The sequence below is a fragment of the Gossypium hirsutum genome, chromosome A13 (assembly GCF_007990345.1).
Source record: "Gossypium hirsutum isolate 1008001.06 chromosome A13, Gossypium_hirsutum_v2.1, whole genome shotgun sequence".
Classification (NCBI taxonomy): domain Eukaryota; kingdom Viridiplantae; phylum Streptophyta; class Magnoliopsida; order Malvales; family Malvaceae; genus Gossypium; species Gossypium hirsutum.
Window position 1 is genome coordinate 92,503,747 of NC_053436.1, and position 24,652 is coordinate 92,528,398.

The window sequence follows — 24,652 nt, forward strand, 5'->3', positions numbered from 1 at the left end:
GATAAAAACATTTAATTAGATCTCATTATTTTAAAATTAAAATAAAAACTAAAAATTTTTGTGGGAAAAAAAGTCTTCAACATATATTATTATATCGTGAATTGTGAGGAAATATGGGTAAATGGGAAACAGTTGTATGTGACTTTCAGGCCCTATTTTTGGGCCTTTCTATTTCCAATAATTAGATAAAAGGGTCCAAATAATTTTGGAAGATTCTTCCATTTTTTTCACAATGCCTATTATTTGGATGATTGCTACTCATTTATAAATGCCCATTAGCTGGCATTTCTTCTTCTGGATGTTATCCAAATTTAACTTCCCCATTTTTTAATTTTCTCTCAAGTTTTTTTAACTATACTTTTATTTTGGAATAATTTAAATTTTTTAAGTTACCTTTAGTATATTCATTTTCACATTTGATTTTAACAATTATGTTTATTTTAGTCTTTAAACTTGAAAAATATAAAAATTTAATAACGTGAGACTATCAGATTATGTCACATCATCATTTAAAATTTTATACATATTTTAATAACTTAACCAATAATTGAATAGGTCAAATCATCGATGCCAGCTCAAATCGTTCGACCGTCGAACTAATAATAATTAATTAATTAATTAAAAATATAAAAAATACTTTTTTTATTAAACCTATTCAACTTTGTCCAACCCCTTTGTCTGAATTGTTATATTAATCAGTTCTCAACTCATCCAATCCAATCCTGTTCTAATAACACTAATCTATCATCAAATCTTGGCAAAATTCAAGTTTATGGACCAAAATAAATTTAGTTGCCAAGATCAAAGACCAATGTGGACAAAAAAAAAGTACCAAAATAGATCTAGTTATCAAATTTAGGGGCAAAAAATTATATTATCCCTTTATTTTTTTTAAAGTTTGAAGAATACACACTTTGATAAGAAATCTAGAAATTACCTCCTTATTAATTATTAATCATTTTAATGATAAAAATTGAATGTAATAGTAAAGTATATTATACTCCTAAAAAGAGATACAAGTTGAAATAATTACATAATAAAAAGTTAGGTGTAATGATAAAGTTTTAGAAGAATTTGAGTATCTTCCCCATCTCTTGAGTCCATCAGATAATTAAATTTATCTTAATAAAATTATAAATTTTAATCAATTCATGAATTTCTACAAAAAGCTAATTCAAAGTTTTAGATTGGTACATTTTTTAGAAAATGATTTGTTCTTTTTCTGGTTTTTATTTCAATTAATTTTACATTTCACATGAATTTATGAAGCATTTTAAACCCTAATTTTAAAATTTAAAGATTGTTAATGCTATGGTTATATTCACATTATAAGGTAAGCAAATCATGGTTTTTCAAAGATGTTGAAAAGAAGTTCCAACAGTGTCCATTGATGAGGTGAGTGGGAAGTTAACTTCTGACTTCAATTTTTCAAATTAAAAATGGTCCACAAAGAGCAATTATATCATGAATTTTAGCTTCCAATACTCCATTAATTTGAGCTCAATGGAGGTCAATTCCTTTTGGCCTATTAATTGGTCCAGAATAAGAAATATGCATAATCAATTATTTGTTATTAATTCATCTGAATTTGGATTAAATCAATACAAAATTAATCATAACAATTTGATTTTTATGTAAATCTTTAATAAATATTAGGAGATAGGTGGGAATTATGTGTAATTATAATAAAGTAAAGAATGTTGACATTCAGCGACAAAAGTAGAAAATTGCAGTGAAAGAGTTAGAGCGCATCCTCTACTCTACGCAACAAGCGACGACTTTAGGTATATATAAGTAGCAACGTCAATTGAATGATGACCACACCTGCTTTAACACATCCTTTGCTTTGTCATCACTGCAAAGCCATGCCCACCGTTCCCTTCCTATTTTGCTGCAATTTTTCAAACCATGCTTCACTTTCAATCTTCAAACCAAACCAAAAAAAAAAAAAAAAGCATCAAATTTACAAAAGAAAAGAAAACTGACCTTGTGTCCAATATGACAACTGAACGAAGCTCACAATTGTCAAAACTGAAATCAAACATCAGGTTAACTCAATTATGATGAAGCAAAAGTAGATATAATAATAATAATAATAATAATAATAAAAGGTTTAGTGAAATTAAGCAAGGGGGTCTCACCGTTTGCACAACGCAGGCGTTAGAGTTGGATTAAAGTCGGAATTTGCAAGTAAATTTATAAGTATATGTTGAAGAACTAATCCATGGCTTACTATTACAATCTCCTTCTCTGGCCTTTTCCATACCCTATCAATTAATATAAGATAAATTCAAGATTTAATTCAATTGGTTCATATAATTATTTTTAAAAACTTTCGACTTACCAATTCAACAACTTGGTTACTCTTTCAGCAAGTTCTTCCTCAGACTCCCGAAGCTCTGTATTCCAAAGATTATCGTCTTCAACATCCACCTAACCAAATTAAAGCAAATGAAATGAGAATGTGATAAATTAATTAAGCATAATTGTTAAAAGTAAGTATATACACTTGCCATTGAAAAATCAATCCAAGGGAAACGCGAGCAACAATCGCTCATCTTTCTCCTCATGTCAGATGGACGGACCCCCTGTATCCGTCTAGATTAACATTCACTTTCAAATTCAATAAAAAAATAATTTAAATAAAGAATACAAAAATTCAACTTACTAAGCGATCTCGACAAAGCTCAACTGCCATGATTTTAGGAGTTGAGGAGGACACTGCATTCTCTCCCTCCCTCCCAAAACATCCGCTAGCAGTCTCCATCGCTCTGCATTCTCACATTATCCTTGTTTCATGATCACAATTGTAGCTCTTGCCATGAAATTTGGATATTATTGTTTAGTAGAAATGAAAAAGTACCTTGATAGAGGGGAAGTGACAACTAACTCAATCCTATTAAATAGGCCACTGGCATGAACCTCATTTCGCAGTTTAGCAACCTGTTAAAAGAAACAAAGCCATTAAGTTATTATGATTTTTATTTATTTATGTTTGAGGCATTTTTTATTATAATGAAACCTGTTTCAATCCTAATGGGGTGAGTTGTGCATCAAATAGATTGGGAGACAACAAAGCTTCTGGATTCTTATCTCCCTCGACATTGTGCAAAGCCTGTCCATGCCTCACCTGCCAATTCAGTGACCAATTTAGCATAAAAACTCAATACTTGAAAACGTTAATTAAAAATAGACTAACCAAGTGAAGAATTTTGCAATGTTGGTGCCATGGATATGGAAACTGGCCTTCTATGCTCTCCATTGCTGATTTTTGCTAATTATGATGGTTTTTTATTGCCTGTATTTTTGGTCACTAACTAATATATGCACGTAACTATGATTTATTAATTATTAGGAACATTCCTAATTAGTTACATATATAGAATAATAATATTTGACCATGCACACATACATTAACAAATTTGATACAATCACCCACTAAATCTTTTTTTTTTTTAATGCCAGAGCTATCCATGAATAGACCAAAATAAACTTTTATTAAACGAATAAAATAAGATAAAATATTTTCATCTATATAATAAATGTACAAAATTCTAGTACCGCGTAACTTCGCGTGATTGCCGACTTTCTAAAAGTTGCTGACATGTTGATCACAAAAATCCGTAGTCTACTAATCTACGTCTTGAATGAGGTAATTCACTGCGAAAATAGACGGCTTCTCCAATCTCCATACAATATCACATTTTCTTGACTTTGAATTTCAATCTATAGTTTATTCCTTTTTTCATATACCACTTCTGTGGTTTTTTAAGAAATATACAACTTAAGTGTTAAGAAATTTTCTTTAAAAATATTTAAAATTCTATATTCTCGATTCACCAATTCAATTAAAAAATTACAGAAATATCTTTTGTAGTTAAAATAAAACAATTATTTAATAGTATTTTAATCTTTTTATTTTAACAAAAAACTAATTAAAATATGTATATACTGAAATTTGAATCCATAGCAATTAAATTAATAATATATTAATATATTTTATACATTTTTATTTTAATATGTACAAGTTATTATCTCTATTACTTGTATATATTAATAATTGAGTTAGTGCCACAAGTCAACTCAACACTAAATGACAATTATTGAGAAAAATCATAGTAAATAATTGTAGTGTATTTAGTATTGTTTATCTTATGTATTATGTGTTTAAATTCTGTTTTACTCACAATTTATTTTTTTATTTTAATATCGTATATATTTCATATGTTATTATGATTAATTAGTTTCAAGCCGTACATTTCATTATCTAATGTATATTAATTTTAAACACACATCTATATCCTAAATATGTAATTTCTATATGCATATGCGTGTAAAAAGATTTTTAGTATCAATAAGCCTTTAATAGAAAGTTAACAATCAATATAGCCTTAAAAATATAGTTTTCATAGAAACTCATAAGAAGCCTGTAAATGATGTGGTGGTTGACGTGACAATTAATGTAAAATAAATGATGATGTGGTGGTTATTTTGGTATTTGACATGAAAAAATATTAACTTGAAAGGCTTAATTAATCTTTTAATTTTTAATTATTTAAACTTAAAAATTATTAAAATATTCTAATAAATTAAAAAATATAAAATACTATTAATATATATTAATAAATATGAAAAGTGAAAATATGATAACTTTTTTATAAATTATAGAAACTTTTAAAAATAAAAATTAGGAAAAAATTATAAAAAAAATTAAAATGATAAAAAATATTACAAATTATTAAAAATTATAAAAGTTAAAGAAGTATAATATATATATATTGTTATTTTGAAGGTTTAGAGCCTTTGGTTTCAATGATAAAAAAATAGAGGCAGCTTGAAGTACAAATTGGACTTGTATGGGATGTCACTGGAGAGACAATGAATTTAGTAGTTGATGGCGTAACGTGAGTGATAAGTAATAGTTTTGGTTAAAAAAGATGATGCGAAGGAAGTTAATAAGAATAGTAGTAATTTTTATTAAAAAGGTTATTGATTTTCTTTTAGAAATTATTGGAATATTATAAAAAATTTATAAAAGATAGAAAAGTTATTAAACATTATAAAAAAAAAAACACTACTCCTTTTATAAAGTTTATATAATTTTAAAAACTTTTATTTTTAGTCATTTTAAATAAATTTTTGATGATTTTTAATAATTTCTAAAAATCAATTAAATAATCATAAAATAATTAGAAAAATCAATTAAATCCTCAACATCAAACATCATATCATTTTTTTCACTTTATCTGTCATGTTAGCTACCAGATCACATCACATGATATGTCATTGTTTTGTGGTTGATCAAATATTTCAATTGATTACTAAACTTTTTATTAAGAATTGAATTGAGTTTTAATTGTTTTTGATATTAACAAATTGAATGAGATTATTCCGTGTGTTATTTGCATTTGTTTTTCATATTTGGGTATCAATAATTTGTAAAATTTTAAATATTGTATTTACTATTATGGAAACTTAAAGGGTTTTTGTATAAATAATAAAAATTTACATTCAAATTCATATTTTAGAAATAAAAAATGGAATATCATCATTCAATTTGCATACCAAATGATGGTTGTTAACCATACCATACTTATCTCTAACCATTTATTCTGCAAGTTTATAATTATTCCCAAATTGCTTTGGTCAGCTCTTTTTCAAAGTCATTTCACAGCCCCAGAATCATTCAAACACTTGAATTTCATATGATTCCTATTCAGTTTTAAGTTGAATGTGTTTTTAGTTTTGGTTTAACGTCCATTTTTTTCTGATTTACCTTCTCTTATAATTATTTTCATCTATTTTACTTGTAGCCACAAATTTTTTTTCTTATTATATTAATAAATACTTTATTTCTATGTATCAATTAAAATGTATTATAATTATTTTATAATTTTGTATAAATAAAATTAAATCACTTTAAAATTTCTTATATATATATTAATTAAATATGTTATTTGATAAAAATAATGTCTTAGATTATTTTATTTCCTAGATTAAACATAGATGAAAAACGCTTTTGGTATCCATTATTTTGTTATTTATAAAATATATTTATAATAAATGTTTTTAAAAAGTTTTTTCAAAAAAGGTTTTTTTTTTAATTTCCAAAATCTCATTTCTATAAATAATCCTTAAAAATATTGATAAAAAAAAATCTAATTATCATAAATTATAACATAATAGCATTATTATTTTTTAATTTGTTTCACAATTTAACTTATAAAAATATATATTCAATATAAGTATTTAAGAATTTTTATATTAGTAAAAAATCATATAATGGAATACAATTAAAATAAAAAATTCATTCAAGATGAATTATAATGAAATCAATTTTTTTATTTAATTGTTACTTTTTTGTTATTTTAATTTATTAATTTATTAATTTTCAATATATTTTAATATTTTTGTATATTTTCCTTACCATGTATTTTTAAATAATAATTTTTTTATTTTGTGAAAATTATATTTTTATTAAAATATCCTAAATGGGTGATGAAATTTTATTTTAAAAATATGTAACCAATATATATTTAAAATTTAAAATAATTTATTTTCATTTAAAATGAGTATTTTTCTCTCTTTAAAATCAAAAAGGTGTACTTGTTTTGAAAAGGAGAGTACAAAGTTTGAAACAAATAATAGAAAAAAATAACGAAGTGTGGTTCTGCCGGTAGTCACAAATCGATTTAGATTATTCCCAAATGGAAAAGAAAGATAGATACCAGAAAAAAAAAAAAAAAAAGTCAAGAAGAAATGATCATCAAATCTACTTTTAAAAGATTAAAAATCTTAGACTACATGGAGCAGTCCAACCGATTATAGCATTTAAATTATCCACCTCTACTTGTTGAAAAAAAAATGGTGGCATCTTCTCAACTCAGATTTGTTCAGTACTTGCAAAAAACTCATATTGAGAAAGTGAAAGTTTCGCCTGGCAACGAATATGGTGGAAGAGACACAATAAAAGTTATTTATAAGACTTTGATACTTTAAGTGATACTTAAAATTGTAGTTTGGTTGCAAAATATGTGAGCTATTTATAAGTGTGTTTAAGTTGCTGCCACAGAAATTATAAAATTATGGGTATAGGTAATTAAAATTTAAATCATAAATTATAATTTTAATAAATTTATGATTATTGAAAGTTAAAAATAATTTTATCTCAAAAAATATAAAGGAGATAATTTTCAAGGTAACATAATTTTATTTAATTAAGTATTTATCTAAATTTCAAAATATTGATTATCTGATTAAAATTAAACTGAATAATTATTTTATCATAAAAATAATTTTAGAATAATTGATGAGAAAATCTTAAATTTATTCAAAATTCAAAAAATATATAAATGCTTCATATTTTCATTAGACGTCAACACAAAATATTAAACTGAAATTAAATCTTATAAAAGTTAATTAACAAAATACTTTTGTATATTAATTAAAATTAAATGAATATATTCTAATAGATTATTCAATAAATACATTTAATCAACCCCTGAACTTAAATTTGTTTGAAATTTAAAAAATAATGTTATAAAATTTAAAGTTAAACTAAAATCATGAGAGACACAAAAATATATTATTCAACAAATACATTTAACTAAAAAAATTGAATATTTATTTATAAAAAATAAATAAAATTTTTTAATTATTATGTATTATAAGAAAATGTTTTATATTAAAATTAATTGAATTTTTATTGTTAATCATATTTATTAACAAATTTTATTTTATTTTATTATGTTTGACCATTAAAATTAGTTGATTGACCAACTAATCATATAAAAAATTGTAAAAATTATAAAAATAAAAATAAAAATAAAAAATTGTTTTAAAATTTTAAAAAAAATTGTAAAAGGATCTTAAAATTTTTCAAAAACATATATTATTACAAACTTTTATATAAACATATTAAAATATATAAAAAAAAACCATTGGTACCTCAAAAATTTGTTGGTGTCTGTTGAACATGTAAATTACTAGCATTTTGGTTTGGTTAATTTCTCATAAAGTTGCCAACCCAATTAGGAAAATAATAACATTTATTTTAGCTTCAATCCAATCATATATAATTATCTCTAAAATTGTTCTGATTTGGCTCTGAATATACTTCAAATGTTTGTTGGATTATAATTATAATAGTTACTTTTAATTATTATTAATTCCAGGGACGAAGTTAGAATAAATTTTTAGGGTACTGAATAAAATTTTAATTTTTTTATAATTTATATTTTTATAATTTTTAAAAAATTAAATTAAATTTTTATAATTTTAAAAGGAGTTAATGTATAATTTTATATTTATTGGTTTAAAATTAAAAAAAACTTAAAATTTTAAATAATAATTTTTATTTTAAGGGATCGAAGCTTTTGCGAGCCCGTAAGTTGGTTAACTAGTAATTCAACATGAGTTGGTTTACTTGTAATTCAACATGTACTCGTAAGCTTTTAAGAAAAATGTAGTTATATAGAGCCTTTTAGAAATTAAGTTGCGTCACGTAGCTCCCTCTAGTCCCTCCCCGTACCTAACGAATGAATAAACTGGGGGCCCACATCACTTATAGAAAAGTTTTTATTGGGTCAAAGGTGGTGTGGATATACGCCGGCATCCACTTCACGGCACCATAGCTTTCCCTGCATAAAGTGAATAAAATAGTTCCCAAGGCCAAAGCCCAACTACGACATATATATCTATATATATAGCAACGCGCTAAAGCCTTTCTTCAAACGTCTCCCTCGGCTTCGATTCTGTTCTATTCATTTCCTCTCCATTTTCTATATACAAATAAAATCAAAATCAGTATTTGAATTCTTATACTTAGAAAGTATGCTTATATTCTTTCCTTTTTCTGTTCTTTTCTTTTCCTGAATTATAAATTTATGAAATTATGGAGCCAAGCCAAACAGGGTTTTCGCATTACCTTTTCTCTTCTTCTTCAGGACTGGTTTAAACGTCTATTAACTTGGGTTCTGCGGATTTGGATTTGAATCCCAGCAGTGAAACTACTACTCCTATACAGCCTTTTTTGTATTTATTTTTATTTTTTTAAAACTACTATTTTATAGCCAAAAATAGTCTTTATTCTAGCTCAGTTAAGTGTTCAGTAATTTAATTCCATTTGTTACGCGAAAATTGCTTCTTAGAAATTATATATAAATTGACATATTTCAAAAACTAAGTTCCTTTTTTGTTGTTTGTGTTACTTGAAAAAATAATTCGTTTGATTTTTTTAATATTGATTTTAAAAATAATTTTTCTGCCAATTTAAAAATCTGAAGTTGCTTATTTAGTTTTTGGTTTGGATGAGATGGAAAGTGTTTTGCGTTGTTTTTTTTCCCCAAAAAATAAGATCACGTAAATATAAAATATAAATTTTATTGAGATAATACTATTTCAGGATGAGTGAAGATAAATTGGCACTCAACTGTACTGTTGTTGTTACAACAACTCAAAGTCGTGGATTCGAGCGTGTATCTTGAAATTTAATTAGTTTGAGGTTTGGGAGGATTTATGGGTTGTTTAGGAAATGTATTAAAAAAGAAAAGATTTGAAATCTTAGGTGTGACTCAGTCAAGCTAAGCTCAGTCGCCTATGGAAAGCTCTTTTTGATAATGTACCAGGAAAAATTAATTTAGAAAAACAAATGTTTCATTTGACCCAACACTTTTCTTTCAAACAAGTATCTGGTAATGTAGAAATAGAAAAGTCAATTTCTAAGTAACAAGTTGAATATTATATAAGCAAATAAGGTTTTTAGTTGTGCATGTACATACATATGTGTACTTGTAAATTCTTTACCTTTTTTTTTCCCTTTATTTTGGTACCACTAAAATTGGCCTTGAGAATTTGATATTTATTGATGGCAGAAACAGATGCCGATCTCAGCGGATCTATTGGAGGTAGTTGGAAGACCGGTGTGCAGAAATGGAGTTTGGCATGATGAATTGCTTCCTGTTATCAATGATGACCATGGAGGTGTCATTATAGAAATGAAGGAGCATATGGACACTGAAACCTTTCTTACCATGCTCAGAGCTTCCATGTTGCAGTGGAAGCAACAGGTTAAATTTGAGATGGATATTTTCTTATTGGATTTGCTTAGTGTCCCTTGAAAGTTTGTTCAGATGATTGCTTGAATCGAAAAATGGAATTGATATGTGTAACAGTGCAAGTTCTCCTTATTTATTAGATTTTGTAAAATGGAAATGATTAGGAGATAAGTCTTGTCTTGAGGTGATTAAGCTGACTTCTAATGATGAGTGTTCATCCAGGGCCAAAGTCTTATTCTGTATGTGGGCGGCTCTTTGTGAAATAACAAGGAGGAAATTTGATTTATGCTCAATCAGTCATCTAAGTGATCAATTGGTGTTTTCTGGTGATTGTGATGTGAATAAAATGACCAAATCTGTACTTTAATTGTTAGGATTCTTAGTTGCATAATTAAGTTATTCATTATCTTCTTGAAAATTGATTTAAGGGCTGTAACTTTCATGTTTTACCATTTTGGTTTATATTCATTTCATTTGGAGTTTACTGTGCAGGGTAAAAAGGGAGTTTGGATTAAATTGCCTATTGGACTCATACATCTAGTCGAAACTGCAGTGAAGGTAGTCTATGCTAATAATATTCCATTGCCTACTCCTAAATTGTAGAGCAAAACTTTGAATATATGTTTTATCTTCACTTTGATAGTGAAGTTTGATATTGTTGACAATATTATGTAACCCTTTGTATATCTTCTTGTTGATAATTATAGTGTTTTGACAGTCAAGTTGTTTTGAAACACATTAAATTGATTATAGGAGGGGTTCAGATACCACCATGCTGAGCCAAGTTACCTCATGCTCGTGTTCTGGATTCCTAAGACCCCTAGCACTATCCCTGGAAATGCAACACACCGAGTAGGTGTTGGTGCAATTATCTTGAATGATAAAAGAGAGGTACTCCCTTAACTACATCGTGTTTCAGCTTTTAATGCAAATGATTAATTGATTATTTATTCTGCTAATGTAGAGCTTGTTAATTGGTTTGTTCCCTTTGGTCAGTCCTGCATTTTTTTTTTTTTTTTTTTCCCTTTTTTTTGTTAATAAGTTTCACCTGGTCTATTGGAATCTGGTGTGTGGTTAGACTGCTGACTGATGTATTCTAGAGGACATTTTCTAATACATTATATTTATCCATTACAAGCCATGATTGGAACCTTATTTTTGCATTCCAACAGTTCCATAGATCCAAAAGCTTACCTCTTTGAATATTCAAACTCTTAAGGCATCAATTTTTACTATGATACCAAATAGACAGATGCAATTTTCAACCCAATAAATTACTATGGACCTGATGCAGCGGGTTCATGCTCACTTCTACATGGAGTTTCTATCCTCAGATTCACATGTTAATTCTGCAGTTTTTCTTATCTATATGAGTGTAACCACACAATCTAGCCTTCTTCTCAATTGTACTCTTGTTATAAGTGGTGATATCTATAGGTTTCACATTTGTTTTTGGATTAATCAAACAACTCTCTTTCGTAGTTGCTTCTTAATATGCATCTCCTTGGTTGATAGGTGCTCGTAGTTCAGGAAAAGAGTGGTCTTCTTCAAGGAACAGGCATATGGAAAATTCCTACTGGGGTTGTTGAAGAGGTAATGTTCCAGTGTCCTGTCATGTTTCACATTATATAAAAATTAACGTTTCTGTCAAATATTCAATGAACTTTGTGCAAACAGGGCGAGGAAATTTTTGTGGCAGCAATGAGAGAAGTAAAAGAAGAGACAGGAGTAAGTGATGAGTATGCATAAATATTTATTCTTACATCAAGTATTAAACAAGAGTTCTAATGGCCTTATGCATAAATATTTATTCTTACATCAAGTATTAAACAAGAGTTCTAATGGCCTTATGAAAACCATTGATTTTTCCATTTTCAGATTGACACAGAGTTCGTGGAGGTCCTAGGATTCAGGTATGATGTTTGCATGAGTAAACATGTCCTTTTGCTTTTAAGCCACTCAATTATATCTCAATAATTTCAGTTTTATATCCATAGCTTACATCAAATATATTAGTAATCATGCCATGCTTCCTCAAAGCTCCATGCCTGTTTAAAACAGTTCGACATCCTAGTGGTTGATAAAACCAAAAAGGCGCAGGTCTTTTTATTAATGTAATTGCTTGAAAAAGTAAAGAAAAAGTTTCCACTCTTTCATATATGGGTTTCATTGATCCCTAATCTGTGATTAGTTGAAAGGCATATAAAAATCTAACAGGAAAATGCACCCTTGATATTGTTACTGTTTTTTGAGTTAGTCCTGTTAGAATTGGCCAATGGTTTACGAGCATGGTTGTAAATCTAAAAGGACAAATAAATTTTTTTGGATGAGATAATAGTTACAGATATACCAGGTTGTGTAAAATTGGATGGATTTTCAGAAGTGCATAAGGAGTATATGTAGGTATTTTGATGAGCATATGTTATGGTCACTGACTTTTGTGAAAATATCACTTAAACTCAAGAAGACAAGAATGCCTCCCATGTTATGGACAATCGATAATCATGTCTTTAAGATTTTCAATTGTGCTTCACACTTTGTTAACATTGATTTTCCCATATTTCTATCAGCTTATGTACCCTACCAAACCCCAAGCTTTAGTGAATTATTTGTTTTGACATCCTTTTCTTGAATTCAGGCAAACACATAAGTCTTTTTTCGAGAAGTCAGATCTATTTTTCATATGCATGTTGCATCCACTATCCTTCGACATACAGAAGCAAGAGCTGGAAATTGAGGCAGCCCAGGTACGACTCATATTGTTGCATGTTATTTATTCCATTGAGTAATTTGTCCTGAATTAAGAGCATGTACAAGCATCTTAGGATGCCTTTGCGTTTCACTGACCTGATATACATTTGGCCTACCACTAAGTTTCTACAATGTTTAGCGGTACAAGATTGAGCCAAACTGCAATTAAGTCTCTTCCTTAATATTTTACGTGCCAAAAATATTAGCTTTAGATGAGATAAGTCTCTACTGGTGCAAGCATTTCCTTTTCGACGTAAACTTTGTGACCTAGTGTTAGCCGCCCAAACCCTCCTGACTGAAAAGAAAAGATACTATACTCCTGTACACAGCACGCCTTCTCTTATTTACTAGTTTAGTCTTTGCTGCTATCTTAACGTGAATTTTCATGAACTTTGCATAACAACGAAGAAGGAAGGATTTTCATGCTTGCATTTGCTAGTCTTTCTTTTGATATGTTTGCCTCTTTTATTTTTTTCACAGTGGATGCCATTTGAAGAATATGCAGCTCAGCCTTTTGCCCAGAAGCATGAGCTTTTCCGATACGTTAATGAATTATGCTTAGCAAAGGTAGACAGAAGCTATACTGGGTTTTCTCCTCGGCCTACTGTATCGATTTTCAGCGATCATTCATCTTTCCTTTATTTGAACAATCAGGACCTGGACAAGTCAAGGTCTGTGACTAACCCTGAAGAGCAAAACTAGGTCGATTATATACCATTGAGTTTACTAGGGAACTCTATTAGTTTTTTTTACCTATTTATTGACCCCTTTTTCTCCATCCTCTCTTTATCTCTTTCTGATAAAAAAAAAAAAGCAGTGGTGGCAAAAAGTTCTTAGTCTTATTTATTCTATAATTTGATTTACTGAATACATATGTCTCACCATGCACACAATGAATGGGAACATCATCTGATAGGCTCATTTTAGACATAGATTTTGCTACAAGAAATAATATTAGGAGGTAATTTTAGTATCCTTTCCGCTAGGGGTCAAATTTGCTTATGGCTTAATTGTTGCTACAATTTATGTATTGTTATAGTCAATATATGTTGACATGAATAACAGAATATTTTGTCTTAGCATTTTTCAAGATGTGCTTGGTATTGATCACTTTTAATAAGTTATGCTGAAAATCATGGAAGATCATGCCTGGCACGATGGTCAACTGTGCACTCACCATCTGTTTAATCACGAGTTTAAACCTCAGAAACATCCTTTCACTGTAAACAGGGAGAAAACTTCGTTATGCACTAGGTATGACCTCGTTTTATTCTGAAAATCATCTTTCAATAACTAATATTGCAGTATGTTAATGTCCTTGTTGCCATCTTCCATTGCATTTCATGGTTTTATGTCTAATTGGCATTTTGGTGTTAAGACAAATTTGTCCGACTGTTCATCATCTCCTTTATTTGATTGATTTCAGAAATGACGTGGTAGGTCTAACTTCTCATGTTTATCATGAAATTATTGACACTCTTAGAATGTTGATCGGTTGAAACGGAAATGACTTGTCTTCTTCTTTGATTAAATCCTGTTGTCTTGTCCTCACTCATACAGAAAACCTCAGAAAAGAAAAAAAGTGTGTGTGTGGGGGGGGGGGTGGGTTGGGGGGCTTTAAAATCTAATTGTTTGTAATAAAGTCATGCTAAGCAATGATCATATTGATAAGCTTCTAGTTTCATCACATTTGAGCATGCAATTGTATGGATGAATTTGGGGCGTAATTCAGTTGAATTGTATTCCAACAAATGGGAAATTTAAATTTGAGCTCCACTCAAAATGGCGATTTGAAATTTTTTGAGTTGGATCAAATTGTATTTTTATTATTTGAGTTCGATCGAAATAAAAACCGAAATATTAAGCTCACTTCATCCAAAATTCTAGTTATCTATTCATCCAAATTTAAAGATTTATTGGATATCTAAAATATTTTAACATGAACAGGAAGGAAATGTGACGTGGAATTTTACTATTATTAATATAGAGTTTTAAGAGAGGTCTGAAAAAAATCCATCTATTTTGTATTAGGATCAACCAATTTTAGAGAGAGACTGGAAGAATAGTCTCATTTTCAAAATCATCAAGGATGGATCCATTTTTCTTTCTAAACTTGTTTTTGGTTGATAGATTTGCATACATTCGTGCAATTTTGGATATTAATTTTACAAAATTTGAATAATAAAAAAAGTAAAAGATTTGAGTGAACCAGTATGTTGAAGTTAAATGGGGAAGAGACAGTACTTTATTCTAATGCACACATCATGTGAATCATTCATAAATGAGATTGTGAGTTGATACGGTACCGTTGAGTTCATTAAAATGGATGGTTTTGTAAGTCCACAAAAGCATACACCCAATTTAATTGCTATCATCATCTAACGCACAGCCCTCTGCACTTACTCCAAAAATTATTTTTTGTTTTTTGCATCTACTCCACCCAAGAATATAATCATAAATGTATCCGGTGACGTAAACTCGAATTACAGTAACTCTGTTTGTATTGTGTAAACTGATGAGAGTTCACTGTCAAAGTATATAAGAAATCTGTATTTAAACAAGAACACTAAGACTTTAAGCAAATCAAGATAATATTATATTTACAATCTAACAATAAATGGATCTTAAATAATTTATTAAATTGCCTTTAAATCAACTTGTAACCACAACTTTGTCTATTACAATATCTATAGCATTTGCCTTTTCATCAATAATCAAACTTACAAGCAAAAAAGAAAAAGAAAATCACAAACCTTTCCTTAATCTATCCAAGAGAAACAACATAATCACACTTCAAAGAAGAAAAAAAAAAAAACAATATGAAAAAATATAACCACACTGAAGCCTTTACTTATTTCTCCAGTATCTATATAAATTAAAATGAAAATGAAAATGAAACAAACAAAAAATGAAACTAGAAACCTTAGAGCAACAAAAACACTAGCAAGAAGTTCAATCCAACAGCAACAAACCTTCCACCTTTAAAACTCAATGCAGCATTATCGTCTGCTGTCTGATCAGCTGGATCATCGTCCGGTGAATCCGCTGGTGCATCAGATTCAGGTGTTGGGGCTGACTTCGACTTCGATTTTGACTTAGATTTTGATTTGGATGCTTTTGGTGCATCCGCTGCCTCCTCTGGGGCTGGTGCCGGGGCAGGAGTAGGGGCTGCCTTGAACAATTCTCTAGGCATCAAGACCTTGTCGATTGTATAAATCGCCACAGGTTGTTCGTCAAGTAAAGTCCCGGTTATTTTGACGGTGTTGATCTTGGTCTTTAGTGTCACCTGTTCGCCATCGTTTTGGACGGTGAAGTCGAACTTGCTAGCACCATCGGTAGCTAATGTGTTCATGAGACCATTGTTAGATTTCAACATGGATAAAGATTGGTAAACAGGCACACCAAAAAACTCAAGGAATGATTCTTTCCCTGAAGCAGTCAGGTTCTTGTACTTTGGTAAAAAGGCTTTAAATGCATCATCCAGTGGGCAGAACACAGTCAATCCTCCATTCAGATTATCCTACAAGTCACCATCATCACATTTTCTTTGTTAAACATTGCTTTACCCTTACAAATTTTTCAAAGAAGAAAATGAAGAAACAAAGCAAAATGTCAATAATCTTCTACTTCTATCCAATTCATTCAGATAAAATTTTCCCCTTTGAGGTGAAATATCAATTACTAATACCACCCTCCAAAGCCCAAACACACCCGAGTCCGAGTAAAAAGCAAAACAGTAGCTTGCTATTTGTTATGCCATTACTATTTGTATCGATGCCTTCCAAGTCCAACCACCTGCCACATGCATTTACTGCATGTTTTTCTTACTTGGATTTATCATAATATCAATCCAACTATATTATGTAAATTTTCTCATGTGGGGTAGTACAAAATCTACTTTGTTTAAGTCTAAACACTTAAATTAATTAGATTCTTTTCTTTTCTTAAATAATGGAATACATTTGTATCGAATGCGAACCAACGTATTCTTATTAGACACTCTCTTAAATCCGAATAACAAAACTTCAATGCAAAATCAACATTTGGCATCCCAACACAAACCCAGATCTGTGTTAGTTTTTCTAGAAATTCACATGCAAAAAAACACACACACACAAAAATTTTGAAAAATCTCAAGGTGTCATTATCATACTTTTAGATTGAAAATCACCTACTGACTCCCAAACAAATCCTTGACTTATGAAAACGAAGATTTGGCCAATAAAAGAGTAAACAGTATCTTATGCCATTATTATAACTTTCTTCAATATACTTTACACTATTCTTTCAACAACTCCATCATCACACAATCAAATGGCCAGAAATTAACTGTTTCCACCCTTTTCCTCTACCCCCATTTATTTCTTTCACCTTTGCCTCACTTTCTTCACTTAATTATCACTAAACAGCCTCAAAGATCAAATATTTACAAAATGAAAAAACACAGATTTTGATCTTACCTCATATGTTCCCATGGCTTCAGGATTGGCTAAAAGGGTATCAGCAAACACTTTACATCCATGTGCTGACATAATCCCAGTAATATTCAGCTCACTCGGCCCTGGAGTGGGAGCCTCAGCTATAGCAGAAGGCAAAGCCTTGCTGATCTGGATCACAGATATATTATATGGGAGCTCCTCAACAGATTTAACAAAGAAAGAATCTAAATCCCCACCATTAGCTTCAGCTCCAAAACCAACTTTTCCACCTTTAAAATCGGTTATGTTAACAAAGCCGGAAACCCCAGGGGCGACCCCAGTGGCTTGGAACATAGTAGCGGCGAGTGCGGTGCCATTGGTTATCTGGTGAAGCTTCTTGGCACCGAAGTAGTCAAGAAGAACATGGAGGGAAAGGATGTTCTTCATGGTGTAAATGGAAGGGTTTTTATTCAAGAGAGAGGACATGGCGGCGTTATCTAAGGCGAGAACAGTGATGGTAGTGCGGCGGTTGATCTCTTGAGCCAAATGGGTGAGAGTGAGGTAATGGTTGAAGGATGATAAAGAAGGGTGCTTGGCTAGTAAACGTGTGATGTTATGGCCATCTGATGTTTGGAAGATGAGAAAAACTGAGAAAATGAGAAGAAGAAGGGGGTGTTTTTGCGGCATTGTGCTGCTGTGCTGTGTGTTGGCTTGGCTTACATCAATTGGGGGGGGGATTGGTTCCTTTTTTGATTTTGATGAACTGAACAAGAGTTTTTGTAGGGGGAGAAAGGTGAGAACTTTGAACGGGGGGGGGGGGGAGGAAAGGGCTTGGAATATGATTAATTTACTTAGTAAGCCACTCTGCTTGTGGTTTTGGGAGCGAGGGAAAAGGGACAAAGGAGGGGCAAGGTTTTGGTGTAGAGATTGTCGTCTTCTGGTTGTCAAGTTAAGCTCAACCAGAGAAAAAGTATTGCTTTGTGGGTTTAGGGTTTTCATTAAATTACAAAGGAACCACAAGGTGTAGATTTGGGAATTGTTATAATAATTTTATTATAGAAATAAATATGCTGATACCAAGATCAAATCACTCCTAAATTCTAAAAATCTTATAAATCTAAATCTTAACTATAAGTAATAAAAATAGGTGTGTTGGTGATTCCAATGGAAATGGCGGATGGTAAGCTTACAATTTTAGGGATATCATCAGCCTAATACTTCATTTGAATTTTAAATATTAGTTCAATTTCATTCATAGATTTAAATTATTCAAAAACTCAAATTAATATTTTGAAATTAAAAAATCAATTTAGTATACACAACATAAGCTTTATATTTTATTGGGTTAACGACTGATTTGGCCACTAACGTTTGTATATTTTGTCAAAATAGTCCTAATTGTGTTTTTGAGCTTTTTTTGTTATTAGCCTTTGTTCTTTTTTTCAATCTGTTTTTTTAATAGATTTAATAAAAATACCGTTAAAAAGGTTAAAAAATACGATTAGTGCCATTTTGACAAAACATATAAGCCTATTTTATTTAAATCAAAGTTTTAAAAATGCAAGTGAGTTTGAATGATTAAGTTAGAAGAAGAAGATGGTATGTTGAGAGTATGCTCAAGTTTTGGTCCAAAAGTAGAGCATTAAAGGAAATGATGGGAAGCAATAGTTATAAAGGATGCAAACAAGTGCTTGACGTTAAAGCAAACAAAAACGTGCAAACACTAGGGGAATGAAAAAATGAAATGGAAATTTTGGGATTGAGTAAAGAAGCATAAGGAAACAGGTCATGTGCTATTAGCATCTCTTCCTCACAAATCAAGGCATTTTATTTTCATTTATGCTGACTCAAATGCACACACCATTCACCATTTTGCAAGCATAGAATATTATCAACCATCTTTTTTGTTTTTTATTATCTTCGTTTAGGCACAGATTATGGGACTTATTAATTCACATGCCAAATATGATATTCATTTAAAGAATTATATCTCAAAAGTTTATGTAATTATTTTCGACCAATCAATGTAATTGTTTAGGGTTGGGTAAATGACTACCGTCTAATTGAAGGAACATGTGCCAACTTGACAGTGTCGGCGAAGGATCAAAATGGTCATGAGGAAATTAGCCAGTCAACTTTTGGGGTAATGTCGTCGTTTGATGAAAAATGGGAGGGCAAATTCGGTCAAATGAGAGTTAAGTTTCATTACATGTGGTGGGACCTATGCTGCGTGCCCCAAAAGATAGCCAGGACGTTAGTGAATCAATGAGAAGGTGCCACGTGGGAGGAAAGTGATCGGCCTTGTGACGTTAGCGAAATCCCACCGACAAAAAAGGTTCCAGAACGCGATAAACATTTGACGGTTATGATTCTCCTTGTCTTCATGCTCTCCTTTACAACAAATTCCTAAAATAAAGGATTTGTTTAATTTTACATCACACGATTAAAAAAATACTATTTTCAACTATAATATATTAAATCTATAATAAACCCCACTGATTATCAACACTTATTTAGATATTGTATGTTGAATTTTTTTTAATATTATATATAAATTTTGACTTTCTATAACTTTTTACATAAAATTTTAATCTAATTTAATTGTATACACATTTATTTTCATATTGAATTAATATAAGTGTATGCATAATTTTAAACTCGGGCTAGACTTAGTTTAAAAAATAGACCTAAATTTCCGCCTAAATTTAACCTAAATTAAAAATGCTAAACTCCAATCTAACACGGCCTATCTGTATTAATTTTTTTAGATTATTTTTTATATAAAAATAATTTTTTTTAAAATACATCAAATACATGAAAAAAAAAATTTCAAATAAATATTTTTCAACAAATTAAAAATATATTAAAAAATTTATACCTTAAAAAAGCCAAATAACTCGCTCACACTACAACAACAGGCAATTTGCTAATGCAAATTTCATAAAGTCTCATAAGGATTAAGACTAAAACAAGTTTTCAGGTTCGTCACAATATTCATGCATCTTCCAGATGAAATCCTTCAATCTTTTCACGATAATCTTTCTAATATAATGTAATCTCATTTTATATTGATTAAATATAATATATTTTTTATTAAAAAAACCCCAACCAAAAGCTGTATGATTTCAGCTAAACATACATAATACTACTATTATGCTACTTGCTAATTAATTAAACACCACCATCAAGTAAAATTTCTAACTTCACTTTCTCACCTTTCAAAACGCTTTCAATTTCTTTAGATTCGGCTGAATAGAGGGAAAAAAGAAAGAAAGTATAGATATATGATTCAAGTAAAGTTTGGGGTTAAAAATCCTATTTGAAATTCGATTTATTTTTTTTATTTAGGTCAATTTTCTTAGATTTATATTTTTACTCAAATCTATTCATTCGATTGGCTCTTAGAGTATAGATGGATGGAGGTGTATAACATATTAATATAAATTAGTTTAGGTAAAATTTTAATTTAAAAAAAAACTGATTTTATTTGATTGTGAGAGCAAAGTAATTGGTTGGGAAGGATATTTAAATGCTAGAATAGGATGGAATAAAAGATGATAGGTGGTGAAAGAGAAATCCATAAAGTGAGTGATAGAAATGGATTGAGGGTGGGTAATCTTGTTTTAAAACCATGTTTAGTGTCAAACTAATTTATATTGAAAATCGGCGTATGTCTAATTTCAACATGATTGGTAGAAATACAGATTTTATCTAATCAACACCATAATTTTAGGTAATAGAAAATTTATTTCTATTTACAAGCTGCATACGTACATGAATATGGTGTATTCAAATTAAACAAATCTAGTAAAGCAGACCACGTCGTCAAGATATGGCCTACAAAATTTTGTATGGCTAATGAGTTTTTGGAGTAGAACACATGTAACGCTGCTAAAATCAATCTATAATTTCATTATATATTTATATCTATTTTTTTATTTATTTAATATAACCCTTCCTACTTCAACTTCACATTTTCTTTCATTTGGTATTTATATATATATATATATATATTTGGTAAATTTGATATTTGAACTTGATACATTTTTTCTATTTGATATCTGAACTTGACATTTTTCTTAATTTGGTACTTAATTAATGTTTGAGACAGATGATATGATATTTTATTTTTGAATTTTAGGTGTCCAATTATTTTTAGTTTAATTTATTTTATATTATTTATTAATTTAAAATAATAAATGTATTTTATTTTGAGTTTTTAAAATTCTTGTTTTCTTATTCAATATTAATCATTAAGCATAACTTAATGCATAATTTTTTAACTCAAATTTCCTCTAATACTAACAATCTTTTTGTAGCATCGCATGAATTTTTTAATACAGTTAGTATTTCGAGGTAATTTGTATAATATTTAACAGGTTTAGGTACCAAATTAAGAAAAAAATATCAAGTTCAGATATCAAATTAAGAAAAAAGTGTTAATTTTAGGTACCAAATATTATGTTAAGCCATTTAAAAAAAAAGAGGTAAAAACACATGTTATTCAATAATTAAATCTTGAGATAATATCAATTAAAAACTCGATTTAATATATTTTAATTTAAAAATTAAATTAAGTTTTTTTTTGAATGATAAACTTAAAAGATATAAAATTTATTGGGTCTTGGGTTTACATATGTTTTTTTTATAAAAATAAAAATAAAAATTTATAATTATATAATTTGCTTTATATGTGAAATGCTATTTTAATCATTCACAATTAAATTAATGTCGTACAAAATAAAAAATATAAGCTCTAATTCAGCAACTATTGACGACTATCTGTCTATTGGGCCAACTGTTCTGAAGGAGGTTGAAATAAAATAAAAGTTGGACCCGCCCAATAGTCTTATTTTCTGACCCGACCCATTAACTGCAATTAAACTTATGATTAATGTGAATGGACAATCGATTAACATAAAAAATACCATTGTTGGTAAGATTAAATTAATTTGTAGCAAATGTGTTTGAATTCTATCAATAATGAGAAGATTAACAATCCAAATCTCTTCAAAAGAAAACCTCGACTGAGGTTGTTACTTATGTTTTTTTATAATAAAGACTAAATAGATAGAAGGTTTAAAATTGAGAGTTAAATTTATTAAATTTTTTAAAAAAATTAGAATCAAATTAATATATTCTATAAATATTGGAGGGCTAAATATGTTACTATGTCAATTAAAAAGGCTACCTCAACATTCTATTAATGATTTAATGGAATGACCAAAATATCAAATGCGATAATATTAGTGACTAAAATAAAAATTGTTTTGAACTTGAGTAATCAGAATAAATATACGCTAATCTAATTGCATCGATATTATTGTCAATGTAAAAAGACGTTAGATTAAGTATATTGAAGCGTGCATATTTTCTTATTTAAGAGTCGGGAAAAAATTATGCATAATCTAAAGCTTACATAATTAGTCACATACTTTTCCCTTTTACAATTGTGTCCCAAAGTTACAACAATAACTAGACACTTCAACAGCAGAGCCAACATTTTTATATTATTTACAAAAAAAAAAAAATTCTAGATCAAAATTAAATACAGACTTTGATTTCGGTTATTATTTAATCAGACGGAAAATTTAAAGTAAAAGATATTTAAACAAAAAAAAAATGGATAAAAATGAAATATTTTGATCATAATTTAATAATATGCCCAATTTAACAATCTACAATTCAACTAACCAGTAAACAACCTTAGCAAATTACTCTTCTGATTCAAACAAAACATGAAACGATAGTGAATAATTGTATATATCTTCTTCTGCTTCTTCCGGACAAGCACCAAATCATTATGCCAAATTTCCCAACACTAGGGGACAAAAATCTCAATCTGAACAGCAAATAGGTTAAATGGCATCAAAGAACCTGTCTATCAGCAGCTTCAGCGACAATAGGCAACCTTGGCAACTGGCCAAACAAGCAAGAAGAGGAAGCGTAAATGAGAGAAACCAGGAGGTACAAGAAGACAGTGCTATCAAAGCTCATCACCAAATCCAAACCCAAACCTTCTTTTGGATTGAAACTCCTCTCCAACAGATCCGGGAATATCAATAAAACATCAAGCACAATCGCCTGCATAGTGTTGAACCTGACATACCTACCAAAATTGGGGTTCCTAACAACCACAAAGTACAAAGTCAAAAACACTAAAAACCCATTCAAGGGGAAGCTTTTGAAAACCTTAATGGCTGGGAAAAGAGGTTGTATCAGCACTTGGATGGGAGTGAACTGTGTTATAACATACTTCCCATACTGTATACCATCAAAGAAAGGATAAAAATAACATATTGCTGAAATCAACCTGTCAGGGCCATCAGCTGAGTCCTCACCTTTAGCTTGCACTATCAGAAGCTTTCTTCTTGTTGGGTTATGGTTTTTGTTGGTGAGAAAAGAGGGGTGGTTTTTGAGAGAGGAAAGGGAAGGGGAGTAATGGGTTTTTGGAGATAAGGTTAGAGGAACTGATAGTGAAGTGACGGGATTGAATAAAAGCATCTTGCTTTGAAGTTGTCTTTGGATGTAAAGTGGAGAAGTTGCAGAATAGGAGAAGCAAAGTCCAGATAGGAAAAGAGAAAGGAAAGGATTTGTAAGGTCTCGGTGAAGAGGAATATCTACTTAGAAGGAAAAAGAAATTAGATAATTTGTCAATATCTTTCTAAATATATTTAAAATATTGGGTTTTAAAAATTGAATAAATTTACATAAGTAAATATAATATTTGTAATCAACTTATGCGTAATCCATGTATTTAAAATTTGTTAATGCAAATACTCTTGAAAAAGATAAATAATTAGTTATGAAATATACTATGAACAGAGATCAAACCCTAAAACGTAATAATTAAAAGATAATGTAAATAATTATTACACCATATTTCATGATTAAATATAACACAAAATACAAATACAAAGTGGATATATTTCTCTTTGGGATAATTGTGAGTGGGTAAGTGAAAAAAAAAATGTTGGAAGAGATGCAGAGTAACATTGAGAACATGATTAAAAAAAAAAAAGAATTAACTGGCCTTCAGTCAAGAAAAGAAAAGTAAATGTTCTTAAAACTTCAGCTACCTACTGCTTGAATAGTTTATCTAGTTAAAAACATGTGATCCCATGAATTTTATAACGTAATTCAAGATCTATTAATACTTGTTTGGCTTGATTTCTCTTCTGCCAAATTTTGGTTTAAATAGTTGAACCTTCTATTTAATTTTAAATTTTAGTTTTTTTTAATTTAATTTTGAGATATTAAATTTTTATAATTTTTTGGGCTTAATTAAACGGCATGCTCTTAAATTATTGATTTTGTTTAAGTACTCAAGTTATTTTTTTAAAAGTTTTTGGATAGTAGTAGACTTTTCAAAGGACCAAGTAGCCGGCTGGCCTGATAGGCCCAATTCTATTTGAAATAAATTTGGAT

General features: G+C 29.3%; 4 protein-coding genes across 7 annotated transcripts; 1 reads left to right on the forward strand and 3 right to left on the reverse strand.

The window, feature by feature from the left end:
- Positions 1-1,552: 1,552 nt before the first annotated feature.
- On the reverse strand, positions 1,553-3,350 carry LOC107919612 (phosphoglycerate mutase-like protein 1). The gene is made up of 9 exons (XM_041085263.1): positions 3,200-3,350; positions 3,023-3,130; positions 2,864-2,943; positions 2,669-2,771; positions 2,514-2,588; positions 2,345-2,433; positions 2,142-2,267; positions 1,987-2,031; positions 1,553-1,891 (listed from the first exon to the last, which is right to left on the reverse strand). The coding sequence occupies exons 1-9, from the start codon at positions 3,260-3,262 to the stop codon at positions 1,804-1,806; spliced, it is 777 nt and encodes a 258-aa protein (XP_040941197.1). The 5' UTR covers positions 3,263-3,350; the 3' UTR covers positions 1,553-1,803.
- A 5,264-nt stretch (positions 3,351-8,614) lies between these two features.
- Positions 8,615-13,885, forward strand: LOC107918550 (nudix hydrolase 10). Its single transcript, XM_041085264.1, has 9 exons — positions 8,615-8,830; positions 9,873-10,067; positions 10,548-10,613; positions 10,809-10,946; positions 11,571-11,648; positions 11,733-11,783; positions 11,934-11,968; positions 12,694-12,802; positions 13,287-13,885. The coding sequence occupies exons 2-9, from the start codon at positions 9,879-9,881 to the stop codon at positions 13,506-13,508; spliced, it is 888 nt and encodes a 295-aa protein (XP_040941198.1). The 5' UTR covers positions 8,615-8,830; positions 9,873-9,878; the 3' UTR covers positions 13,509-13,885.
- Positions 13,886-15,414: 1,529 nt separating this feature from the next.
- Positions 15,415-18,230, reverse strand: LOC121202809 (fasciclin-like arabinogalactan protein 1). The gene is made up of 2 exons (XM_041085265.1): positions 17,267-18,230; positions 15,415-16,326 (listed from the first exon to the last, which is right to left on the reverse strand). Exons 1-2 carry the CDS (start codon positions 18,221-18,223, stop codon positions 15,730-15,732), a joined length of 1,554 nt encoding a protein of 517 aa, XP_040941199.1. The 5' UTR covers positions 18,224-18,230; the 3' UTR covers positions 15,415-15,729.
- A 4,621-nt stretch (positions 18,231-22,851) lies between these two features.
- LOC107918336 (protein TIC 20-v, chloroplastic) lies at positions 22,852-23,882 on the reverse strand. 4 transcript variants are annotated; one of them, XM_016847873.2, is made up of 3 exons: positions 23,538-23,867; positions 23,242-23,351; positions 22,852-23,143 (listed from the first exon to the last, which is right to left on the reverse strand). In XM_016847873.2, the coding sequence occupies exons 1-3, from the start codon at positions 23,726-23,728 to the stop codon at positions 23,118-23,120; spliced, it is 327 nt and encodes a 108-aa protein (XP_016703362.2). In that variant the 5' UTR covers positions 23,729-23,867; the 3' UTR covers positions 22,852-23,117. The 4 variants fall into 4 exon arrangements, 3 of the variants coding, with proteins under 3 accessions (XP_016703362.2, XP_016703361.2, XP_016703360.2); XR_005907703.1 differs by having other exon boundaries at positions 22,852-23,351; positions 23,566-23,882; XM_016847872.2 differs by having other exon boundaries at positions 22,852-23,351; positions 23,538-23,866.
- Between the last annotated feature and the right edge of the window lie 770 nt (positions 23,883-24,652).